Genomic DNA, 25,656 nt, shown 5'->3' on the forward strand with positions numbered 1-25,656 from the left:
CTGTTGTGCTCAGCAAACCTGTTAGAAATGTTGGCCTAAAGTGGGTTATCTGGTGCACAGAAACTGTTTGAATATACATGTGCCTGTCCCTGGAAGGCATCTTGTGTCACATGTCCAAATTCACCTCTCATTTATGTCTGCCTCTGCAGCTGATCAGTTCATAGGTTTAATCTTTCCTACTCATCAGCATTCTGGTACTGGAACTATTCTTAGCTTGGAATTTCTTCAAGTACTGATACCTGCTGGGTTATGTGCAGGTACTTTTGTTCCTGGGTCAGGTTTTATGCCCATTTGGGAGTGATTACATCACAAACGGGCCACTCGGCCCAACCAGTCCATGCCGGCGTTTATGCTCAACTCGATCAGCATAATTCTCTATTCCCTTCTCCCTCATGCTTGTCCAGCCTCCCATTAAATGCATCTATAATTTTCGCTTCACCCACTCCCTGTGCCGGCGAGTTCCACATTCTCACCTCTCTTTGGGTAAAGAAGTTTCTTCTGAATTCCCTTTGGATTTCTTGGTGCCTATCTTATATTGCTGGCCTCTAGTTATGCTCTTCCCCACAGCGTGGATACAGAGAGAATGTTTCCACTTATCAAAACCTTTCATAATTTTAAAGACCTCTATTAGGTCACCCCCTCTCTGCCTTTTTTCAAGAGAAGAGACCCAGCCTGTTCATCCTTTGCTGATATGTATACCCTTGCATTTCTGGTATCATCTTTGTAAATCTTATCTGCACCCTCTCCAGTGCCTCCACATCCTTTTTATAATATGGCAACCAGAACTGTACTGAGTACTCCAAGTGTCTTCTAACCAGGGTTTGATACAGGTTTAGCATAACTTCCCTACTTTTCAATTCTATATCTCTAGAAATAAACCCTAGTGCATGGTTTGCTTTTTTATGGCCTTGCTAACCTGTGTCGCAACTTTTAGTGATTTGTGTATTTGTACTCTGAGATCCCTTTGTTCCTCTACTCCACCTACACTCGCACCCTCCAAGTAATAAGTGACCTCCCTATTCTTCCTACCAAAATTAGCTTTTTGAACTAGTGCAGTTGGTGCTGCAGTATGTTGTTACCCAGCATGCTGGAATGTTAGTTTATGCCTGCAACTCCATGTGCTATACATTTGTGTTTCCCCTAATGGAATGGTGAATGGATTACTTAAGAGGAAGACAGTTTAGAAAGTTAAGTTAATTAAAAATAAAACCTGAAACAGATTTCCCATGACTTAATGTTGGCTGGATGAGAATCCATTGTCAGCGATTTGTATTTGTAGACAGTTCAATGAGAAATAAATAAAGTAAGAATTGTGCTTCAGAGTTGGAGGTCTAAGGATGTCTGGAGTAATGCAAAACTCAGCCCATTGGATTTTGCTGATTGCAACGGCCCTCAGCACACACCTCTCATCCACAAAGTTTACCACTTGCTCCCTTGATTCTCTCCTGTCCCTGATGTGCCATCGATAACTCAAAGACAAGGAGTTTAAAGGATTCAACTAAAGGCTTTTAATCACTAAGAACATTGCAGGTCTTTACACATCGAGTTCGTCTGAAAAGGTCTCAAGAGCTGTATGAGTCATTCTATGACAAAAGACAGGGGCGTAGCCAATACACACAATAGGAAAAAGGGGGCGGTACACACAATACAAAGCAGGTAAAACACAAGGGCTGATGAAGGCATATATTTCATCAGTCCCAACTGCTTGATTCCCTCCTGACCTGATTTCAGTCCTCAGCCCCATGTTTGCTAGTGCCATCAAACTTGTCTCTCTCTTCTAATAATATACTTACCTCTTTCAAAACTGCCATTATCATCCCCCTCCTCGAGAAACCCATTACTGTACCAACGTCTCTGTAATATCCATTGACTTCCCTATCTTCAACCTTTCTTTTCTCTTCAAAGTTCTGGAATGTATCATTGGCTTACAGCTGTGCTAACACCTTTTCCACTGCTCTTTGTTTAAGATGTTCACGCTGACATTCATCCTGCGCACAGCACCAGCACTCGTCAGTGAAAAATGACATTTTGTGTGACTGATGGTGGCCCTCTGTCGCTCCTTATTCTGCCACCATTGACACCTAGTCCGTGTCTCTCCTTTGTATTCCATTTCTGTGGTAGTGCTCTCTCCAGTTTCCAGTCAAACCTGTTGCATTGTTGACATTACATCACCTCCAGCACCACCTCCTACCTTGTCCACGTGGTAATTTCCAATGTGCCTCCATCCTTGATCCCCTCCCCTTCACCTCTGCTTAATTTTAGGTGCCACATAAAAGGTTGCAATGCAAGATAAGGGCTCATGGGGTTGGGAGTAATGTTTTAGCATGGATAGAGGATTGGTTAACGGACAGAAAACAGTAACAGCAACAAAAACAACTTTTATTTGTATAGCGCCTTTAACGTAGTAAAATGTCGCAAGGTGCTTCATGAGTGCTTTAAGACAAAAATTTGACACCAAGCCACATAAGGAGACATTAGGGTAGCTTGGTCAAGGAAGGAGGTTTTAAGGAGCGTCTTAAAGGAGGGAAGAGGTAGAGGTTTAGGGAGGGAATTCCAGAGCTTGGGGCCTCGGCAGCTGAAGGCACGGCCTCCGATGGTTGATCGTTTATAATCCCGGGTGCTCAAGAGGGCAGAATTAGAAGAGCACAGATATTGCGGGGTGGGGGACGGTGCAGCTGGGGGTTCTGGGGCTGGAGGAAATTAGAGATGGGGAGGGGGCAAGGCCATGGAGGGATTTGTAAACAAGGATGATAATTTTAAAATCGAGATGTTGCTTAACTGGGAGCTAATGTAGATGGGTGAGTGGGACTTGGTGCAAGTTAGGACACAGGCAGCCGAGTTTTGGATGACCTCAAGTTTACATAGGGTAGAATGTGGGAGGCCAGCCAGGAGTGTGTTGGAATAGTCAAGTCTAGAGGTAAAAAAGGCATGGATAAGGGTTTCAGCAGCAGATGAGCTGAGGCAGGGGTGGAGACGGGCAATGTTATGAAGGTGAAAATAGGTGGTCTTAATTATGCTGCGGATAAGTGGTCGGAAGCTCATTTCAGGGTCACATATGACACTAAGGTTGTGAACAGTTTGATTCAGCCTCAACAACACAAAGCTGGGTGGGCGTGTGTGCTGTGAGGAGGATGCCGAGAAACTCCAGTATGATTTGGACAGGTTGGGTGATTGGGCAGATGCTTGGCGGATGCAGTATAATGTGGATAAATGCGAGGTTATCCACTTTGGTGGCAAAAACAGGAAGGCAGATTATTATCTGAACGGCAATAGAGTGGGAGAAGGGGAAGTGCAACGAGACCTGGGTGCCCTTGTGCACCAATCGCTGAAGGTAAGCATGCAGGTGCAGCAGGCGGTTAAGAAGGCAAATGGTATGTTGGCCTTCATAGCGAGAGGATTCGAGTACAGGAGCAAGGATGTCGTGCTGCAGTTGTACAGGGCCTTGGTGAGACTGCACCTTGAGTATTGTGTGCAGTTTTGGTCCCCTTATCTGAGGAAGGATGTTCTTGCCATGGAAGGAGTGCAGCGAAGATTCACCAGACTGATAACTGGGATGGCAGGAGTGAGGTATGAGGAGAGATCGGGTCGATTGGGCTTATATTTGCCGGAGTTTAGAAGAATGAGAGGGGATCTCATTGAAACTTATAAAAATCTAACAGGGGTAGACATTTAGGACAGAGATGAGGAATTTCTTCACCCAGAGAGTGGTGAACCTGTGGAATTCTCTACCACCGAAGGCAGTTGAGGCCAATTCATTAAATATATTCAAGAAGGAGTTGGATATATTTCTTAAGGCTAAAGGGATCAAGGGATATGGGGAGAAAGCAGGGACAGGGTACTGAATTTGGATGATCAGCCATGATCTCATTAAATGGCAGAGCAGGCTCGAGGGGCCGAATGGCCTACTCCTCCTATCGTCCCTGTTTCTATATGCCTCGGACAGATGCTAGGGAGAGGGATGAGTCGGCTGGGGAACAGAGTAAGAGTAGGGATAAATGGGTTATTTTGGTAGGCTGTAACTAGTGGGGTGCTGCAAGGATCATTGCGCCTCAGCTATTTACAGTCTATATTAATGACTTCGATGAATAGACCGAGTGCAATGTATTCAAGTTTGCTGACAATAGAAAGCTAGGTGGGAAAGTAAGCTGTGAGGAGGACACAAAGAGCCTGCAAAGGGATAAAGACAGGTTAAGTGAGTGGGCAATAAGGTGGCAGATGGAGTATAATGTGGGGAAATGTGAGGTTATTCACTTTGGTAGGAAGAATAGAAAAACTGAAAATTTTTTAAATGGTGAGAAATTATCAAATGTTGGTGTTCAGCGAGATTTAGGTGTCATCGTACAGGAAACAGAGCTAGCATGCAGGTACAGCAAGCAAATTAGGAATGCAAATGGCACGTTGGCCTTTATTATAAGAGTAAGGAAGTCTTGGTACAATTTGCAGGGCGTTGGTGAGACCACACCTGAAGTACTGTGCACAGTTTTGGTTTTCTTATCTGAGAAAGGATATACCTGCGGTGCAACGAAGGTTCATTAGATTGATTCCTGGGATTGAGAGGGTTGTCTTATGAGGGAGAGAGTGATTAGATTGGGCCTATACTTGTTTGAGTTTAGAAGAAAGAGAGGTGATCTCATTGAAACATATAAGATTCTGAGGGGGATTGACAAGGTAGATGCTGAGAGGTTGTTTCCCCTGGCTAGAGATTCTAGAATTAGGGGGCATCGTCTCAGGACAAGGGGTCGGCCATTTAAGACTGAGATGAGGAGGAATTTCTTCACTGAGGGTTGTGAATATTTGGAATTCTCTACCACAAAAGGCTGTGGATGCTGAATCGTTGAGTATATTCAAAGCTGAGTTACAGTAGATAGATTTTTGGACTCTGTGAATCAGGGGATATGGAGATCGGGAGGGAAAGTGGAGTTGAGGTTGAAGATCAGCCATGATCTTATTTAATGATGACTGGGCAGACTCGGGCTGTGTGGCCTACTACTCCTCCTAATTCTTATATTCTTATGTTCTTCATTCAATTGATAGCACTCTTGCTTCTGCATCAGTAGTTTGTTTCATGCCCAACTCCAGGACTTGAGCTTGCAACCTAGGCTAATCCTTCTGAGGGGACATTTTTAGTGGTGTATACTCTGGATGAAAAGTTTAAGTTCTCATGGCACTATTCAAAGAGCAGACCATTTACCCTGTGTCCTAGTCAGCAGTCTTCCCTCAACCAACATCACTTGTTCTTTCATCCCCTCCCCCATTTCCCAGCCCTCAAACTGGCCTTTTAATCTTACATTTCCTGCTTTTTTCGCAGTTCTGAAGAAAGGTTTTGACCTGAAACGTTAACTGTTTCCCTCTCCACGGATGTTGCCTGGCCTGCTGAGTTTTTCCAGCGTTTTCTGTTTTGGATTTCCAGCATCTGCAGTATTTTGCTATCTTATCACTTAAAAGAAAATTGACTAGTCAATCATCTCCGTTCTGTTTGTGGGACTTTGTGTGCAAAATAGCTGCTGTCTACAAAACAAGTGATGGCACTTTAGTCTAATTAGTTGTATTTGAAGCAGTTCAGAAGTTTCTGACAGACATAAGATGCTATACGAATACAAGCTCATTTATTCTTGCTACTCTTGGTGATACTTCCACATGAATGCTGACAACTTTCAGTTCTACCCTCCATCAATCCAAAGGCCATTGTTACTTACTGCAACTGCCTGACTAACATCAAGACCTGGATAAGTTAAGATTTCTTCGAGCTTAATGTTGGAGTGACAAAAACTATCCTCTTGAACTCTCGCCAGCACCTCTGGCCTTGTCAGCTGCCACCTCAGGCTGAGGAAGGAGGTATGGAACTTCAGTGGACTGTCTGACTCTGAACTTGGTTTACTCCCCCACATCTGATCTCTTAACAAGACCGCTTTATTCTACTTTCAGAGCACTGCCTAACTCCACTCCTATTTTCCCCACCTTGTCATAACTCTAGCCCTTTCATTCTAACACTCTCCTAGCTGGCCTCAACCCTCTTCAAGTTGCAACTGATTCAAAAGCCACAGTCCACATTCTCATGCACTCAATGTATCATGGTATGGCAGCTGTAGCTACTATGACCGAAAGCCCTGCAGTGGGTAGTCAAAACTGCCCAACGCATTACCGGCACCCGGCTACCGACGATAGAGCACATATCCCAGAAACGCTGTCTACGGAGGTCACGGTCCATCATCAAAGACCCGACCCACCCCAGCCACAGTCTGTTCGCCCTCCTGCCATCTGGGAGACGCTACAGATGCATTCGCACCCGTACGACCAGATTTAGGAACAGCTTCTTTCCCAGGGCTGCCATCCTACTGAACTCCACAAATAAACTCAAGCCTGCACATCTGCCAATGCACTTTATTATGGTTATATTTATGTTAATATACTACAAGCCAAATGTATGTCAAATGTCTAAATGTCTTAATCCAAATGTACACTCTTGGGAGCCGCAAGCCTACATTTCGCTGTACTGCACTTGTGCACTAACAATGACAATAAAAGTTGATTTGATTTGATTTGAAAAGTCCCATATTCTGTCACTTGCATCCTCTCCCAGCTCCACTTGCTCCCAATGTCCCAGTAAGTTGACTTCAAAATCTTTGCCCTTTTAAATTCCTCTGTGACCTCTCCATAATCTACCTTAATCTTCAGCCTTAAACCCCACACTCCCCCTCTGCTTCTCAACACACGGCTACTCCTTGTCCCCCCCAGTGACACTATTGGTGGCCACTCATTTAACTACTTGGTGCGGTCATCTGGAACTCCCTGCCCATAACCTTTCACCTTGCCACCTCGCCTGCTTTCAAAACTCTCTTCTGCAGCCTACAATCTTAACCTACTCCATTTTCCCTTCATGCTGTTCCTCCAGTGTTATTCCTCAATATAAAGAATTGCCTCCCTGCATGTGAGGAAAGTAAATGCTGATCATTGCTTGTCTGAAGCTGTTTTTGACTTCTGGATCCCTGATGGCAATTTTTCAGTATAGCTTGATATTCCTACTTAATTCTGTCTTTTGTAGTAGGATCTCTAACTGAAAGATGGAGTCTTGGCATCCATATCCCATTTGATGAAATTTGTTTTGGATCAGAAATTACAGTAATACAAAACCGTATGTGTTGCTTTTTGCACTTCTGGATTTTAGAAATTGTTTTGAATTAAAATCTGTGAATTTAAATGGTAGACCTGACTCTCTGAAGAGCAAGTGATTTTCAATCCCTGTTCCTCTTTTTTGACCCCCCCCCCCCCCCCCACCAAAAACCACGTTCTCCCCAGCTTTCCCTATGCCATATCACCCCCTGGCTGAAAGAGTGGGCTGGATATTAATTCTCTCTGGCTCTGTCAATGCTGCTGTACCTGCCTGTCTGAATGTGTGTGAAGGTGGCCAGATTTGGGGAGAGTTGAATCTTGTGCCAGTGATTTATTTTCCTTTCCTGTGGGAAAGTTGCCTGATTTCCATTTATTATTTACAGCTGGGATAACCAATTACTTAAGTGGGTTTGAGCACATTGCTTTGGGGCTCCCAACACTGCCATGCATTACTGCGCAATTCTAAGTCTCGACACTGCAAGGACAGGAATAGGGTGAAAGAGAATGTGATTTGAATAATTTTATAGTAGACCAATGCACAAGTGACCTTTAAAACAAGGATGAACATGAAAAATCTACTTTTTTTTAGCATTGTGCACTCCTGCAGCTTATTGCAGCACAAGCTCAAGCCGCAGAACCGTTCAAGACAATCCTTTGTGCTGCATGATCATTCTGTGCGAGGTGCTGTCTGATCAGGGCAAAGCAGATATTTTCCACTCGTTACTCAATCCTGAGATTATAGGTTGTTCCTGCATTGCATTGGTCAGTATGCTGAGTGGAATGGAGTAGAGTTAGACAGCCCAGAAAGCAAGACAGAGGTCATGAGGTAGACTTAGAGAGGAAGGTAACTTGGTTCCTCTCAAATAAATCTTCAGTCCCCCATGATAGTGCTAGGTTTTTGCTTCCGCTACCCCACTTGAAAGTCCATTCCATCTGCTAATCACTCTTGTGTGAAACAGTACTTCTCGACATCAGTTCTCAATTTGATTGCTGTTGTCAGTTTGAACTTGTCCCACCGTCACTTTTAAGTTAAAGTATTGCTCTGAATTTGCCATTTACTATCTTGCATAGTTGTGATTCTGAAGACCACAAGTTTCTCTGTTCACTTATAACTGCTCTGTAATACTAGAAATCAGTCTCTTGGCTCGCTTCTACACCACCCCAAGGTTTGAAGATTATATTAAAATGTAGGAGTGAAGTTCAATATCCTACGCAGCAAGCACTGTAACCAAGGGTTGACTGCTGACTGCTATAGTAGTTTTTCCTCATGAATTTGTTATAAAATAGTTCATCTTGACTGTTCTCTGGAGTACTTGCAGTTAGAGTGAAGCCCTGTTCTTAATAACATTGTGATGTGTGTTTCATTTGCCAGGTGCTGGTGAACACAGCCTGTTGTTTTCTAATGTTGATTGGCAAGCTGATCCAGTACATGGTCTTCGGAGCACTGCGGGTTAGTGAGAGACAGGTAAGGGTCACCTTTTAAGACCGTGAAAATAAATGGATCTTTTTTGCTTCCTTATATCCCATTTGTTGTAGTAAACAGGGGATGAATGAATATATGATTCTCCTCCTGTTTGCTGCAATAATTGGAGCATTAAAAAAAAAAGTTAGCTTAAAGATGGAAATACAGATGCCAGGTGCAACTTCATATTTTGCTCTTGTAACACTAAATGCCAGTAGCAAAGAAAGTAATAGCCGGCAGCAGCCAGAAAAATTTCATCTCCGCATATCGGGTGTGACTCCTGCTGTAACTCTTCAGAATTCTGGGCTGCAGGGTGACTTTTTTTGTATGTGTCTCTGCCAGTTTTCTCCCCTCCCCACCTGCTATACCTTCAGTACCATGCCCAAGTGATGGTTATTCATGTGCAAGTCTTGATGGTGAGTGTCGGTGGATTATTGTATCATTGGAAGGCATCAAAGGCAAGCCAGATCCTGTCCTCACCGGAAGTCCACTCGCCTGTCCTTTCAGGAGTGGTTGCATTGTGATCGAGTGGTAACTTCGGTTGTTTTTCCCTTCTCTATCCCAGGACACTGAGATCAATAGTAGTGCCCCCTACTGTTGCCAGAAAGTTAAGATCAGCTAGCTCAACACGGGCTGGGGAGTGAACCTCAGATTTGCTGGTTTGTGAATCAACTACACACTGGAACTCACTGACCCACTGAGGGTTGTAGTTCTTTTATTTAAAAAAAAAAAAAAATATATTGTCATTGTTACACACTTCATTGCAAAGCTGCTGTATTACAAGTACAGGGAGAAGCAAGAAGGCTTAAGACCGAAGCCAACTATATTTTTCTGACAGCTGCCTTTGTGACTTGCTGCGGAAAAAAAAAACACACACTGTGACAACGCAGTTCTATCTGCAGGTGTGAGAACCATGAGTTTATGCAAAAATGACTGTATACTCTAAATTGCTAAATAAGTCATATTTATGCTGTTTTAATTAGGAACTTATGACTGGGATTTAAAGTCCTGTGTTGGTCTGATGTCGATCCCTGTCCCCTCCACCCACACCTCCAACCACAAGTGCGAGGAGCTCAAGGATTTCTTTGTCACTAAGATTGAGACCATCCATTCAGCTGCCTCTGCCACATCCCTCTGTTCCCCGAGCCCACCAAGCCAATCTTCCCCCAAGGTTCTCCGCCGCCACCCCCCCCCCTCCCCCCACTGCTCTATCACTGAACTTGCATCTTTCTATAGATTCTCTCCTATCGCTCCTCATGCCCTCTCTTCGCCCATCTTGTCCATGAGACCCACCTTCTGCTCTCTTGACCCTATTCCCACTAAACTGCTGACCATACTACTTCCCTTCCTGGCTCCGATGCTAGCTGATATGTAAACTGTTCCTTCTCCTCCATTACTGTCCCCCTCCCTTTCAAAACCGCCATCATCATCACCACCCCCTCCCCCCGCCTCAAAAAAACCACCCTTGACCCTCCTATCCTTGCAAACTACTGCCCCATCTCCAGCCTCCCTTTTCTCTCAAGTCTTTGAACGTGTTGTCGCCTCCCAAATCTGTGCCCATCTTTCCCACAACTCCATGTTTGAACCTCTCCAATCGGGTATCTGTTCCTGCCACTGCATTAAAATGGCCTTTATCAAATGACGGCCTATGTGCACTATCCCTCCTCGTCCTTTTCGACTTGTCTGCAGCCTTTGATACGGTTGACGACACCATTCTCCTTCAAGGCCTCTCCTCGGTTATCCAGCTGAGTGGGACTGATTTTTACCTTATTCTTATCTATCCTATTGTAGTCGGAGAATCTCCTGCAATGGCTTCTCTTCCTGCTCCTGCACCGTTGCCTTTGGCGTCCCCCAAAGGATTCATCCTTGACCCCCTCCTATTTCTCATCTGGATGCTGCCCCTCGGCGATATCTAAAAGCACATCATCAGATTTATCATGTACGCTGACAACCCCCAGCTCCGCCTCACTACCACCTCTCTGGACCCCTCCACTGCCTATGATTTGTCATGCTGCTTGTCCGACATCCAGTATTGGATGAGCAGAAATTTCGTCCACTTAAATATTGGGAAGACCGAAGCCATTGTCTTCGGCTCCTGCCACAAACTCCATTTCCTAGCCACTGATTCCATCACCCTTTCTGGCCACTGTTGGGAGGCTGAACCAAAATGTTCGCAACCTCAGCATCCTATTTGACCCTGAGCTGAGCTCCCGGCCCCGTGCCCGCCCCCCCCCCCCCCCCCCCCCCCCCGGCCCTGTGCCCCCATCAGCCCTGTGCTCTCTGATCTACATTGGCCCCTGGTTCAGCAACACCTAAAATTGAAAATTCTCATCCTTGTGGTCAGATCCCTTCATGGCCTTGCCCCTCCCCCTGTAACATCCTCCAGCCCTACAACCCTCCGAAAACTCTGCGCTCCTCCAATTCTGGCCTCTTGTGCATCCCTGTTTTCCTTTGCGCCACCATTGGCGGTCGTGCCTTCAGCTGTCCAGGCTCAAGCTCTGGAATTCCCTCCCTAAACCTCTCTGCCTCTCTCTCTTCCTTTAAGGCGCTCCTATACTCTCTTCCTTTAAGGCACTCCTTAAAAAAAAAAACCTATCTCTTTGACCAAGCTTTTAGTTACCTGTCCTAATATCTTTTTGTGGCCTGGTGTCAAATTTTGTCTGGTAACATTCCTGTGAAGCACCTTGGGACATTTTACTATGTTAAAGGCGCTAAATAAATGCAAGTTGTTTTTTTTAAGTATTGACTATATACACTTTTGCAATGCCAATGCAGAAAATACCAGTGGAAATCACTAAAGCAATATCAGCTCACTTTCCAAGCCTATAAAAGTATTCAATACAGTTAAGTTTTCTGCTAAATATACTGCTAGTGTTTTGAAATAATGTTGCAGTTAACATTTATGAAATAAGTGTCACATTAAATTGCCGTTCTTTCTATCCATTAAAATTTGCAACAGTGTATTTCACATGCTGTTAATTTCTGGTGCTAAGACAGAGTTTGAGAACAATACAAAATGCATAATAAAAGTACTTTATAGCTTGTACAGAACACTCTTGAAAGATGTCTTATTGATTGGTACAGATGAGTTAATGCTTCCAACAGTGTCTCATCCTGATGCCTGTATCAGATTTGCAGAGAGTATCTTCCTAGAGACTGCCTATAACTGTGTACGTTGCATTTTCAAGGATATTAAAGATCCTGTATTAGTAAACTAGATTAAAAACATTTCATGCCCCTGAGCATGAGCAAGTCAGATTGTAGAAATTCCCACATGCAAAAACAAGTGTGCAGTTATTTTGTCTCCAAGAATATGTCATGCAAAGCATTTTGTGTACCAGGGTACCACACCATGAACTTCTGCCTTTGTTCTCCCAAGTACCTATTTTCTTAGCCGGGCTGTCTGGTAGGACAGGGATATGCATGTTCGTAGAGGTAAGTGTCTCGTCTTGGCAGCTGGCTCCTGAATGGCATTGACAGACATGTCTGAGCAGGTTGCTGGCCATTCCTGCTGTACAATGGCGTACGACACCAAGGTGGGAGAATATGAAAGAGGAGGGTAAATTGAGGATAACTAACAACAAGCTGCCTGGCTGACTTCTCCAGGCGTTCTGAGAAAGTAGTATGTGAAGACTGATTGATGGCAGGCATTTTTCAGTTGTGAAGAGCACCGTATTTGGGGTGATCACTAATCGATTGGCTTGTTCATCTATTCTTTGTGTCCTTCATTGTCAATAGCACCTTCAATTGCCAGTAATTACTATGTTAATCTTTTAAGTGGTGGCATACTCCTGGGAGATTTAATTTGCAGAGATAAATAGATAATAGCCAGTTCAGATAAGCAGCTGTTTTGCACACAAGTCTCTGTACAAATGTATGACATTCACTCTGAAGAAGAATAAACAAATTCTCTGATGGAACCTTTAGTATGCCAATGTTCAAGTTTTGGGCGATTACTTGATGAATTAATAATTCCACACTCTGGATAAGCTTAATTTTAAAAAGACTTTGTAAAGATAGGTTTAAGATACTCTGATTCCTAGAGAAATTATACTTGCCTGCTCTTTCCTTTTATGGTTTCTACATTAGCACTGTTTGCAGCCACCATGTAGTCATACAGACCGAGTACTCCAGCACTATGATGGTATGTGCCAGCTTTTCTGGTGTGTTGAACATTTAAGTAGATTTTAATTAGATCTGGGACCAGTGTAATTTTCCATTTCTGTGCTTATTGTAATCTGTGTGCAGCTGTTAATTTGACTCATTCACTTCCTTTATGATTAAATGTGTCTCTGTTCTCTGTCTCTCTTTGCAGCACCTGAAGGATAAGTTTTGGAACTTCATCTTCTACAAGTTTATCTTCATATTTGGTGTGCTGAATGTTCAAACAGTTGAGGAGGTGGTGATGTGGTGCCTCTGGTTTGCTGTTCTTGTCTTTCTTCACCTTATGGTCCAGCTATGCAAAGACCGCTTTGAATATGTGAGTTGTGCCCTTAACCCTGCTGATACAACTTTCACGGTGCAACTACGAAGGAGTGTTCTACTTGTTAACATAAAGATTACTCAACTTGAAACACAAGCCCACAGCAACTTAATTGGGAATGATTAGCACGAATCTTCTGGTAGAAGAAATAGCTTAAGCAAAATGTTGGCTACTCTGAATTAACAGTCACCACACAGAGCCTTTGTGATGTGCCAATTTCTGACCGCATCTGGTGTCGTCCTGGGCATGGTGGCAGTGAATGCAGACTGCTTCTCATGCACTGAATGAATAAACTGCTTCGGTATTAATGTTTCCTTTGAGGGTAGGAGGGTGAAGGGAAATGTAACGATAAACGACTGTACTGTGTCTGCTTTGGAGCTATGCAAGCCATTGCATAGCATCACATAACTGCTACTTAATGGCAGTTTCAACAGAACACAAGGAAATGTACAGATTTATTTCATGTGGATTGGGGAACTCAAATACAGAATTCCATGATGTTTGAGTATAAATCTTGAATTTCCTGAATAAGTATTCTCAACAGACTTTCTGGTGGTAAAACACCAAAAGTTAAATACTGAATAAATTATGCAAATAATGAACTATGAAATGCTTACAGTGCCTGTTTGTGTTATCAGGGAGTTTTGTACATAAATTCTCAGTGATTTTCTTCTCATTGTTGAGCTGTGATTTATGTTGGGATGTTTCAAAAATGCTGAAATATGAAGAGCTTCACATGCACTGAAATTTTAAACTTTAAAACCTGGAGATAACCATACTAAGACTATATTATAGATGATTTATCTGGTGTTCTGGTCACAAACTACATCTATCTGTTTTGTGAGCCCATCCATTTGCTCTCTGAACTGTCAAAGTCTTTTTCGAATAGACTTAGTAGGTTAGAATTGAGTTTGAAATACTTTGTGATGCATTGATTTTGGAGCTTGTGTGTGGTGCATGCACTGTACCAGTCTCCAAATAGCCCCAATAGAGCATTCATATTTGTATTGCATCCCAGTTGATGTTTTATCTGTCTTTGTGAAGATGATTCTAGAATTAATTGATGCCTTTTGGAGTAACTTGGTTCTACCTACAATGCACCTCTTCTAGTACTCTAGAGCACATCTGTTTTCTCATCTGGTTTTGTTGCCACGTTGCAACCCTCTCTCTCCTTTGATCCAGTTATCCTTCTCTCCGACTACTCCAATGAGTAGCCACATCCGTGTCCTGGCCCTGCTGGTTTCCATGTTGCTGTCCTGTTGCAGTCTGGCTGTGGTTTGTGCGGTGGTTGGATATTCGCATGGAATGCATACTCTGTCTTTCATGGCAGCAGAGGTAAGATGATAATTACTTGAAAAACCATATGACTCTATATTTTTGTCCTTTGTTCCCTGTGCAATGATCTCTTTAGTGTGGAAATAAAGACTGTTTCTACAGTAATGACATCTGGTGCCATAACAATGACAGTTTTTTCCCCCTGATTTTTCATGTCTTTTTTAAAAATGTCCGCCTGGAACTATTACTTTTCAGATCAAAAAGGCAACTATAATGCATGAACAGTAAATCTATTCTATATTAGTCTAGTATTTTCCCTTTTTGTCTGACCTCAATTTACCCAATGCTGTATTGTCAGACCTCTAACCTCTTCTGTCTGTTTCAGTGCCTAGTTGTGACCGTCCGGACAGCGCATGTTATTCTGAGGTAGGTAGAAGGTTATTTGGGGGGATGTGTTCAATTAGAAACCTATAATGTAGAGTGCTTGCCATGTGGCTAAAGTGTATATCATTCATTGGATGCCTGGTGATGCAGGATGTTCGAATACTGTCCTTCCACCACTGGGGAGATTTTTTTTGCTTGTGCTGAATCAATCGAATTAGAACTGTCCCATTCCCTTTGACCTTGCTTGGTAAAGGCAGTGTGTAACTGAGCCATGGAACCCGAATGTTCCCAGGTTAAATCCTTGGTCTGTGATGAGTTAGCTTATCTCAGTTGGGATGGTAGAAGGGACTACAATTGGCCTCAGTGCCCCAAACCTCAGGGTTACTACTCCTGATTGCTTGTTAGTTACCTTTTTTTGGAAAATGTACATGTATGGATGCCTGGTGATGGCAGGATTGGGCATGGCTGTGATGCTTTCCATAGTTGAACAACCTGCTGCTGTTTAGATTTATACTTGAAGAATGGTCACTTGAGGTATCAGAGAGCTGCCAGTGCCCAGTTTAGAGGAGTGGAAAGGAAAACATTGTAAGGAATTAATTTTTTAAATAAGTGCTGCCCTCTGTCCCGATGCAAAGGAGTGGTAGTCACTGATTCACAAACTGCTCCAATTTAGTTCCAATTTGCAAAATTGAGACTGAGAAGTAGTAAAAAGATGGAAATACTGCCCGTTAGGGGTGTACTCTGTGGAGATTAAGGTTGAGGCACCTTGTCAGACCATTGCTTCTTGGCTGTGCTGTATGTGTTACTGTGGGCTTGGCTCCCATCTGACCTGGGAGTGCTTGATACTATGGAATGAAAAAGTTCCGTTTCTCGGCACTAACCTGGGGAGGTTGGAGGAGTGTACCTTGCACATACACATAACTGGTGAGTTTATTAATTAATGAAAGTACTTGGATTTTGCTTAGTTACTGAAATGGTGATGTGTCTGTTGAATATTTAAGTTTATTATTGACAAGACTCTTTGTGCTGTGGTGAACTCTGATGCTTTATTTTGTTGTTATAGGTACTCTATCCATCTCTGGGACCTGAATCACGAGGGCACCTGGGAGAGTAAAGGAACCTATGTTTATTACACTGATTTTGTGATGGAGTTGAACTTGCTTTCAGTGGACCTGATGCATCACATTCACATGTTGGTGAGTAGTACTTATCCCTGCATGGACCTCAGAGATTGGTGTGCAGACCCAGTGTTGCATTGAGTATACTCGCACATTCAGCCAACCATGGTTATGGCTAAATAGCAGTGGGATCCCTACCATCTTCAAAGTCTGCTACAACAGAGCTGGTAGCATTGCCAGCAGGAATTGCATTGTTGAATGTACAAGGCAGCGACAGCTATCGCAGTTATTAATAAAAAAAAAAATTTTAAAAAAAATGGAATTGTGCAAGGTAGTCATCAAAAGAAGTAGGAATGTCCTAACTAGATTAATTTAGCGCAAGTGAAGAGAGAAATCGGCCAGTCACCCCAGAGTTGGACACGGGGAGTACCTTCTACCTTAGCCACGCAGACAAGTAACTCTGGTAGTCATCACTCATGATGGACAACCAGGAAAGTACATATTCTGGAGATGTAAGCTATATTTGCCAGTGGGTCCATGCTGTTTACAAATGCTTTAAAAAGAGGAACTATATTCGTATGAGTGGTCAGCTTACCATGTTAGTGATGCCAGATTTTGTTCTTATTCGCTTATGGGATCTGGGCGTCGCTGGCAAGGCCAGCATTTATTGCCCATCCCAAGTTGCCCTTGAGAAGGTGGTGGTGAGCTGCCTTCTTGAACCACTGCAGTCCTTGTGGTGAAGGTACTCCTACAGTGCTGTTAGGGAGGGAGTTCCAGGATTTTGACCCAGCAACGATGAAGGATCAGCGATATACTGCTAAGTCAAGTTGGTGTGTGACTTGGCGGTGGTGGTGTTCCCATGCTCCTGCTGCCCTTGTCCTTCTAGGTGGAAGAGGTCGTGGGTTTGGAAGGTGCTGCCGAAGAAGCTTTGGCGAGTTGCTGCAGTGCATCTTGTAGATGGTACAAACTGCAGCCACGGTACGCCGGTGATGGAGGGAGTGAATGTTTAAGGTGGTGGATGGGGTGCCAATCAAACGGGCTACTTTGTCCTGGATGGTGTCGAGCTCCTTGAGTGTTGTTGGAGCTGCACTCATCCAGGCAAGTGGAGAGTATTCCATCACACTCCTGACTTGTGCCTTGTAGATGATGGAAATGCTTTGGGGAGTCAGGAGATGAGCGCTCACTGCAGAATACCCAGCCTCTGACCTGCTCTTGTTGCCACAGTATTTATGTGGCTGGTCCAGTTAAGTTTCTGGTCAGTGGTGACCCCCAGGATGTTGATGGTGGGGGATTCGGCGATGGTAATGCCGTTGAATGTCAAGGGGAGGTGGTTAGACTCTCGCTTGTTGGAGATAGCCATTGTCCGGCACTTCTGTGGCGCAAATGTTAATTGCCACTTATCAGCCCAAGCCTGAAGGTTGTCCAGGTCTTGTTGCATGCGGGCATGGGCTGCTTCATTATAAGGAGTTGCGAATGGAACTACACGCTGTAATCATCAGCGAACATCCCCACTTCTGACCTTATGATGGAGGGAAGGTCATTGATGAAGCAGCTGAAGATGGTTGGGCCCAGGACACTGCCCTGAGGAACTCCTACAGCGATGTTCTGGGGTTGAGATGATTGATCAACAACTACAGCTATCCTCCTTTGTGCTAGGTATGACTCCAGCCACTGGAGAGTTTTCCCCCTGATTCCCATTGACTTCAATTTTACTACGGCTCCTTGATGTCACACTCGGCCAAATGCTGCCTTGACGTCAAGGGCAGCCACTCTCACCTCACCTCTGGAATTTGACTCCTTTGTCCATGTTTGGACCAAGGCTGTAATGAGGTCGGGAGCAGAGTGGTCTTGGAACCCAAACTGGGCATCAAGTGAGCAGGTTATTGCTGAGTAAGTGCCGCTTCGTAGCACTGTCGATGACCCCTTCCATCACTTTGCTGCTGATTGAGAGTAGATTGATGGGGTGGTAATTGGCCGGGTTGGATTTGTCCTGCTTTTTGTGGACACCTGGGCAGTTTTCCACATTCAGGTAGATGCCAGTGTCGTAGCTGTACTGGAACAACTTGACTAGAGGCGTGGCTAGTTCTGGAGCACAAGTCTTCAGCTCGATAGCCGGGATGTTATCAGGGCCCATAGCCTTTGCTGTATCCAGTGCGCTCAGCCGTTTCTTGACATCACGTGGAGTGAATCGATTGCCTGAAGACTGGCTTCTGTGATGGTGGGGACCACGGGAGTAGGCCGATATGGATCGTGCACTCGGCACTTCTGGCTGAAGATGGTTGCAAACACTTCAGCCTTGTCTTTTGCACTCCCATGCTGGGCTCCACCATAATTAAGGATGAGGATATTCATGGAGCCGCCTCCTCCTCCCGTTAGTTGTTTAATGGTCCACCACCATTCATGACCGGATGTGGCAGGACTGCAGAGCTTTGATCTGATCCGTTGATTGTGGGATCGCTTCGCCCTGTCTATAGCATGCTGCTTCCACTTTTTAGCATACATGTAGTCCTGTGTTGCAGCTTCCCCAGGTTGGCACCTCATTTTTAGATACGCCTGGTGCTGCTTCTGGCAGATGTACTAGAACTATCCACAGCCGCACCTCCTGATTGTTCTTTGGTGGGGGAAGGATAGCTTTTGCATGAAATGTCTGTTCTTGGACTCTGCTCACTGAGTTGCAGTATCAAGCAGAAAATGTTCGAGCGGAAGAGTGGGCCTCACCTGTGAGTGTACAGATAATCTCTCTTAAATAACATTATAAAGTTATGTGGCAATTGAGGCAAATGGATTTCCATTTAATGGCATTGTTATTTAGCACTGGACCTGCTGAGGTTGACTATTTGGAAAGATTTCCATTTGATTATCATGGATTTCTGATTTCAGATTTGTTAGGATTTTGAAAGGAATTGATAGGGTAGATAGGGATAAACTTTTTTTGTTGGTGGGGGAAGACGAGGACAAGGGACATAACCTTAAAATCAGAGGCAGGCCATTCAGGAGAGAAGTTCAGAATCACTTGGTCATGCAAAGGATGGTATAAGTGTGAAAGTATGTTTCCACAAAAAGCAGTGGCTGTGAGCACAATCAGTAACTTTAAATCTGAGATCAATAGGTTTTTGTTAGCCAAGGGTATTGAGGGATATGGAGCCATGGTAGGTGGATGGAGTTAGGATACAGATCAGCCATTGTTGAATGTCGGAACAGGTTTTTTGTTGTCCAGTCTCAATCAATTCCATATTTGAGTCCAGTTTTATTTGTCTAAGTTTGTGCAGTGGTTTGTGTTACCCTTAAAATTATTACATTAGTAATCTATTGATCTTGATTTAAATGTAATGCAGTGGTTGAAAGCTGCACTGGCTCAAGCTTTGTCATTTGGGGCAGTGCATTATTTAGTCACAGATTACACAGCAAACTCCAGGGAAGAGGTTTTATAACACTTCCTTAAAAGACCACCCCAGGAAAGGCTTACAATCTTACTTTAGTGTTATCCAAAGTACTACATAAGCAATTGCTGACCCCTTGTCAGAATAGACTCCTGTTCTTGAGGTCTCTACTGGAAACATTAACCCGTTTTAATCTTCTAAAAAGAAAAATCTTGCATTTATATAGCGCCTTTCACAACCTCAGGACATCTCAAAGCGCTTCACAGCCAATTAAGTACTTTTGAAGAGTATTCACTGTTATAATGTAGGAAACACACAGCAGCCAATGTGCGCACAGCAAGCTCCCACAAACGGTAATGTGATGATGACCAGATAATCTGTTTTTAGTGATACTGATTGAGGGATAAATATTGGCCAGGACACTGGGGATAACTCCTTTGCTCTTCTTCGAAATAGTCTTTTATATCCACCCGAGAGAGCAGATGGGGCCTTGGTTTAACGTCTCCTCTGAAAGACGGCACCTCCGGCAGTGCAGCACTCCCTCAGTACTGCACTGGAGTATCGGCCTAGATTTTTGTGCTCCAGTCTCTGGCGTGGGACTTAAATCCACAACCTCCTGACTCGGAGGCGAGAGTGCTGACACACTTATTTCAAATGCTGATCGATCTGCTGTTCATTACAGCAGTTCCAGCATTTTTTCATATCTCTGGTACAGGTATTTATTTGTTCTGCTTTAATTTTTTCTTGTGCAGACTTGCACCATTAGCGCAGTATTGTTTGTAACGTTGGCTTTTTTCCCCCCCCCTCCAGTTGTTCGGAAATATATGGCTGTCGATGGCGAGCCTGGTGATTTTCATGCAGCTTCGCTATCTTTTCCACGAAGTACAGCGCAGGCTGAAGCGCCACAAGAACTACTTGCGTGTGGTGGGCAACATGGAAGCAAGGTGAATACTTAATGTTTTAAGTAGGCCCACGGCAATGTGGTTGACTCTTAACTGCCCTCTGAAATGGCCTAGCAAGCCACTCCGTTCTACACAACCGCTCCGAAAAACAATAAGAATAAAACCGGATGGGCCACCCGGCATCGACCTCGGCACTAGCTTCGGACACGACAGTGCACACCCAACCCAGTTGACCCTGCAACGTCCTCTTCACTAACATCTGGGGATTTGTGCCAAAATTGGGAGAGCTGTCCCACAGACTAGTCAAGCAACAGCCTGACATAGTCATACTCACAGAATCATACCTTTCAGCCAATGTCCCAGATTCCTCCATCACCATCCCTGGGTATGTCCTGTCCCACCGGCAGGACAGACCCACCAGAGGTGACGACACAGTGGTTTACAGTCAGGAGGGAGTGGCCCTGGGAGTCCTCAATGTTGACTCTGGACCCCATGAAGTCTCATGGCTTCAGGTCAAGCACGGGCAAGAAAACCTGCTGATTACCACCTGCCCTCCCTCAGCTGATGAATCAGCATTCCTCCATGTTGAACACCACTTGGAAGAAGCACTGAGGGTAGCAAGGGCACAGAATGTACTCTGGGTAGGGCACTTCAATGTCAATCACAGAGTGGCTCGGTAGCACCACTACTGACCGAGCTGGTTGAGTCATGAAGGACATAGCTGTCAGACTAGGACTGTGGCAGGTGGTGAGAACACCAACATAATTGCAAAACCTACTTGACCTCGTCCTCACCAATCTACCTGTCGCAGATGCATCTGTCCATGACCGTATTGGTAGCAGTGACCACAAAGGAAGATGGTTGAGGTGATTGAAGGTCAATCATCACAGCCGCAGGACATCACTGCAGGAGTTCCTCAGTGCAGAGTCCAAGGCCCAACCATCTTCAGCTGCTTCATCAATGACCTTCCCTCCAACATAAGGTCAGAAATGGGGATGTTCGCTGATTTCTGCAGTGTTCAGCGCCATTCACAACTCCTCAGATAATGAAGCAGTCCATGCCCGCATGCAACAAGACATGGATGACGTACAGGCTTGGGCAGATAAGTGGCAGGTAACATTCACGCCACAGAAGTGCCAGGCAATGACTATCTCCAATCTGTAACCTCCTGGCTCAAAATATCTCGCTCTACCATTACCATCAAGCCAGGGGACCAACCCTGGTTCAATGAGGAGTGTAGAAGAGCATGCCAGGAGCAGCACCAGGCGTACTTAAGAATGAGGTGCCAACCTGGGGAAGCTGCAACACAGGACTACATGCATGCTGAACAGCGGAAGCAGCATGCTTTCGACAAAGCTAAGCGATCCCACAATCAACGGATCAGATCATTGCTCTGCAGTCCTGCCACATCCAGTCGTGAATGGTGGTGGACAATTAAACAACTAACTGGAGGAGGAGGCTCCATGAATATCCCCATTCTCAATGATGGCGTGCAAAAGACAAGGCTGAAGCGTTTGCAACCATCTTTAGCCAGAAGTGCTGAGTGGATGATCCATATTGGCCTCCTCCTGAGGTCCCCACCATCACAGAAGCCAGTCTTCAGCCAATTTGATTCTCTCCACGTGATATCAAGAAATGGCTGAGCACACTGGATATAACACACAGGCTACGGGCCCTGACAACATCCTGGCTGTCAAGAACTAGCTGCGTCTCTAGCCACGCTGTTCCAGTACAGCTACGACACGGGCATCTACCTGACAATGTGGACAACTGCCCAGGTATGTCCTGTCCACGAAAAGCAGGACAAATCCAATCTGGCCCATTACAGCCCCATAGATCTATTCAATCATCAGCAAAGTGGTGGAAGGTGTCGTCGATAGTGCTGTCAAGCCACACTTACTCACCAATAACCTGCTCACCTATGCTCAGTTTGGGGCTTCTGCCAGGACCACTCTGCTCCAGACCTCATTACAGCCTTGGTCCAAACATGGACAAAAGAGCTGAATTCCAGAGGTGAGGCGAGAGTGATTGCCCTTGACATCAAGGCAGCATTTGACCAAGTGTGGCATCAAGAAGCCCTAGTAAAATTGAAGTCAATGAGAATCAGGGGGAAAACTCTCCAGTGGCTGGAGACATACCTAGCACAAAGGAGGATAGCTGTAGTTGTTGATCAATCATCTCAGCCCCAGAACATCGCTGCAGGAGTTCCTCAGGGCAGTGTCCTGGGCCCAACCATCTTCAGCTGCTTCATCAATGACCTTTCCTCCATCATAAGGTCAGAAGTGGGGATGTTCGCTGATGATTACAGTGTGCAGTTCCGTTTGCAACTCCTCATAATGAAGCAGTCCATGCCCGCATGCAACAAGACCTGCACGACGTTCAGGCTTGGGCTGATAAGTGGCAAGTAACATTTGCGCCACACAAGTGCCAGGCAATGACTATCTCCAACAAGTGAGAGTCTAACCCCCGCCCCATGACATTCAACTGCATTACCATCGCCGAATCCCCCACCATCAACATCCTGGGGGTTACATTGATCAGAAACTGAACTGGACCGGCCACATTAATACTGTGGCAACAAGAGCAGGTCAGAGGCTAGGAATTCTGCACCTCCTGACTCCCCCAAAGCCTTTCCACCATCTACAAGGTACAAGTAAGGATTGTGATGGAATACTCTCCACTTGCCTGGATGAGTGTAGCTCCAACAACACTGAAGAAGCTCGACATCATCCAGGACAAATCAGCCCATTTGATTGGCACCCCATCCACCACCTTAAACATTCACTCCCTCCACCGGCGCACTGTGGCTGCAGTGTGTACCATCTACAAGATGCACTGCAGCAACTTGCCAAGGCTTCTTCAGCAGCACCTCCCAAACCCATGACCTCTTCCCACCTAGAAGGACAAGAGCAGCAGGCACATGGGAACACAATCACCTGCAAGTTCCCCTCCAAGTTTCACACCATCCTGATTTGGAAATATATCGCCGTTCCTTCATCGTCGCTGGGTCAAAATCCTGGAACTCCCTCGCTAACAGCACTGTGGGAGTACCTTCACCACTTGGACTGCAGCAGTTCAAGAAGGCGGCTCACCACCACCTTCTCGAGGGCAATTAGCGATGGGAGATAAATGCTGGCCTTGCCAGTGATTCCCACATCCCAGGAACGAATATAAAAAAAGGTCTTGTTTCATGGGCTAAAATTAACGGTGGGGGGACAATTTTCAAGATCTTCTTTTGGATTATTTTCATTTCCAAAGAACAGCAAACTAGGGTATTTATCAGCAGCTGCCAGCATATACTAATGTTTCACTTGACATATATTGGATACACCAGTTTAACTTCATGATATCCATATGGTTCCAGATATGATGACAATGAATCCCAGATCCTGCACCTTGCCACTACTAACACTAAGGCTGTGATTATAGTCTAGCCTTGACTGCCACCTTGAGCTGAGTAAAGGGATGCAGAAACTCTGTGTGCTGCTTGATATGGTGCTAACCTACCTTCCTCCCTCCCCCTGCCCCCTTTCTCTGCCTCAATAAAAGATTGCTTTCTTGCACCCCTGCAATATTGGCTGACTCCACCCCTTTTACCCCCCCCCCCCCCCCCAAAAAAATACACTCCTGCCGAAACCCTAGTCAGTGGGTTCATTGCCTTGAAGCTCGACTTCTGTAATGGTGTCCAATCCAGCCTTCCTGCAAATCTGAACACGTCAAAGTCGCTGCATCGCATTTCCTCAGCTGCACGAAATCCTATCCGCCCACCATCCCCCATCCTAGCCAAGCTCCATTTTTTATCCATGCATCAGTAAGTTAACTTCAAAATTCTCGTCCTCACTTTCATATAGTTCCATGACCCACACTCTGATACTGCCTGCCTTTTTCCCATTGCCTTATCACCTCCCTGCTTTTATAAATCCTGCACTTCAACCATTCCATTGACCTCTTCGACCTACCCCCTCCCTCCTCACCTTAACCATCTCCAGTTTTCCCTATACTGCATGTCTGTTGTTTTGTCCAGTGTAGTGCTTTGAGATATCTTCCTGTATGTGAGGAGAACTGATAGAAATGCAGGTTGTCCCACTGCAGATCTGGGGGTATTAGGGAGATGAGGAGGGCAGTGGGAGAGCCAAGGCAGGGAAATATTCTTGGTCGGGAAGGGTGGCCTAGATTTGCACCTGAGGCAGGTGTGGGGAGAGATCGAGGCTCTTATTCAGAGCTTCTGCTTCTATGTTTGATATCCACGATCGTGTATATGAAACTCTGGTCAGTGGTTGGGGAGGGGTCAGTGGGGTGGGGGTGGGTGTGAAACAAACAACTGGGGTCCCAATCTGTGGCAGGGGGGTGGCGGCTTGCCACATCTGGTTTTGAAGTTTGGTGGTGGGGTTTGCAGGGCTATTTAATGAGGGACAGGTGCATACTTCACAGTTTTAGGCAGCAGAAGGGAGAATGGTCAAGCCTAGCACTTAAAAGCTTACAGACAGAAATGACGGAGTCAGGGTTCGGCAACTCATGTCTGTGAGGAGCTGTGATCACCAATTCCGGTTTTATTTTTATGTATTTCACTTCAGATTGAGATTCAGGAGAAAGAAATCAGTGCAGTTTGCTTATCATTACTAAGGTTTACCTAATGGGCAGCATAGCTGGAGCAAGTAAATCGGTTTCTACTTCAAATGGCTATCTGAGAGGTTCATTTTTTTTAAATGTAGATGTGCAAATCCAACAAAAATTAAGGAAGAATAATAATCGTGGCAGTAACTCGCCAAGGGTTCTTTGGCAGCACTTCCCAAACCCATGACCTCTACCACCTAGAAGGACAAGGGCAGCAGGCGCATGGGAACACCACCACCTCCAAGTTCCCCTCCAAGTCACACGCCACCCTGACTTGGAAATATATCGCCGTTCCTTCATCATCGTTGGGTCAAAATCCTGGAACTCCCTCTGTAACAGAACTGTGGGAGTACCTTCACCACACTAACTGCAGCGGTTCAAGAAGGCGGCTCACCCCCACCTTCTCTTTATAGATATGTGAAGAGAAAAAGATTGGTGAAGTCAAGCGTAGGTCCCTTGCAGTCAGAATCAGGGGAATTTATAATGGGGAACAAAGAAATGGCAGACCAATTAAATACATATTTTGGTTCTGTCTTCACAAAGGAGGACACAAATAACCTCCCAGCGATGTTGGGGAACATAGGGTCTGATGAAAGGGAGGAACTGAAAGAAATCAGTATTTGTAGGGAAATGGTGTTAGGGAAATTGACGGGATTGAAGGCCGATAAATCCCCAGGGCCTGATAATCTACATCCTAGGGTACTTAAGGAAGTAGCATTGCAGGTCATCTTCCAACATTCTATAGACTCTGGAACAGTACCCATGGATTGGAGGGTAGCTAATGTTACCCCACTATTCAAAAAAGGTGGTAGTGAGAAAACGGGGAATTATAGACCAGTAAGCCTGACATCGGTACTGGGGAAAATGCTAGAGTCCATTATAAAAGATGTAATAGCAGAGCACTTGGAAAACAGTGACAGGATCGGGC

General features: G+C 45.0%; 1 protein-coding gene across 3 annotated transcripts in view; it reads left to right on the plus strand.

Moving 5' to 3' along the window:
- The window catches only part of amfra (autocrine motility factor receptor a), a 68,235-nt gene that overhangs the window by 17,552 nt on the left and 25,027 nt on the right, over positions 1–25,656 (plus strand). For all 3 annotated transcript variants that reach the window (XM_085991046.1, XM_085991047.1, XM_085991045.1), the window contains exons 2-7: positions 8,483–8,575; positions 12,888–13,052; positions 14,238–14,390; positions 14,716–14,756; positions 15,778–15,910; positions 20,023–20,156. In XM_085991046.1, coding sequence (XP_085847172.1) covers positions 8,483–8,575; positions 12,888–13,052; positions 14,238–14,390; positions 14,716–14,756; positions 15,778–15,910; positions 20,023–20,156 — 719 coding nt within the window. The remainder of the gene's footprint in view (positions 1–8,482; positions 8,576–12,887; positions 13,053–14,237; positions 14,391–14,715; positions 14,757–15,777; positions 15,911–20,022; positions 20,157–25,656) is intronic.

The sequence above is a fragment of the Somniosus microcephalus genome, chromosome 6 (genome assembly GCF_052327205.1).
Source record: "Somniosus microcephalus isolate GS21.2 chromosome 6, FLI_Smic_1.0, whole genome shotgun sequence".
Taxonomy (NCBI): domain Eukaryota; kingdom Metazoa; phylum Chordata; class Chondrichthyes; order Squaliformes; family Somniosidae; genus Somniosus; species Somniosus microcephalus.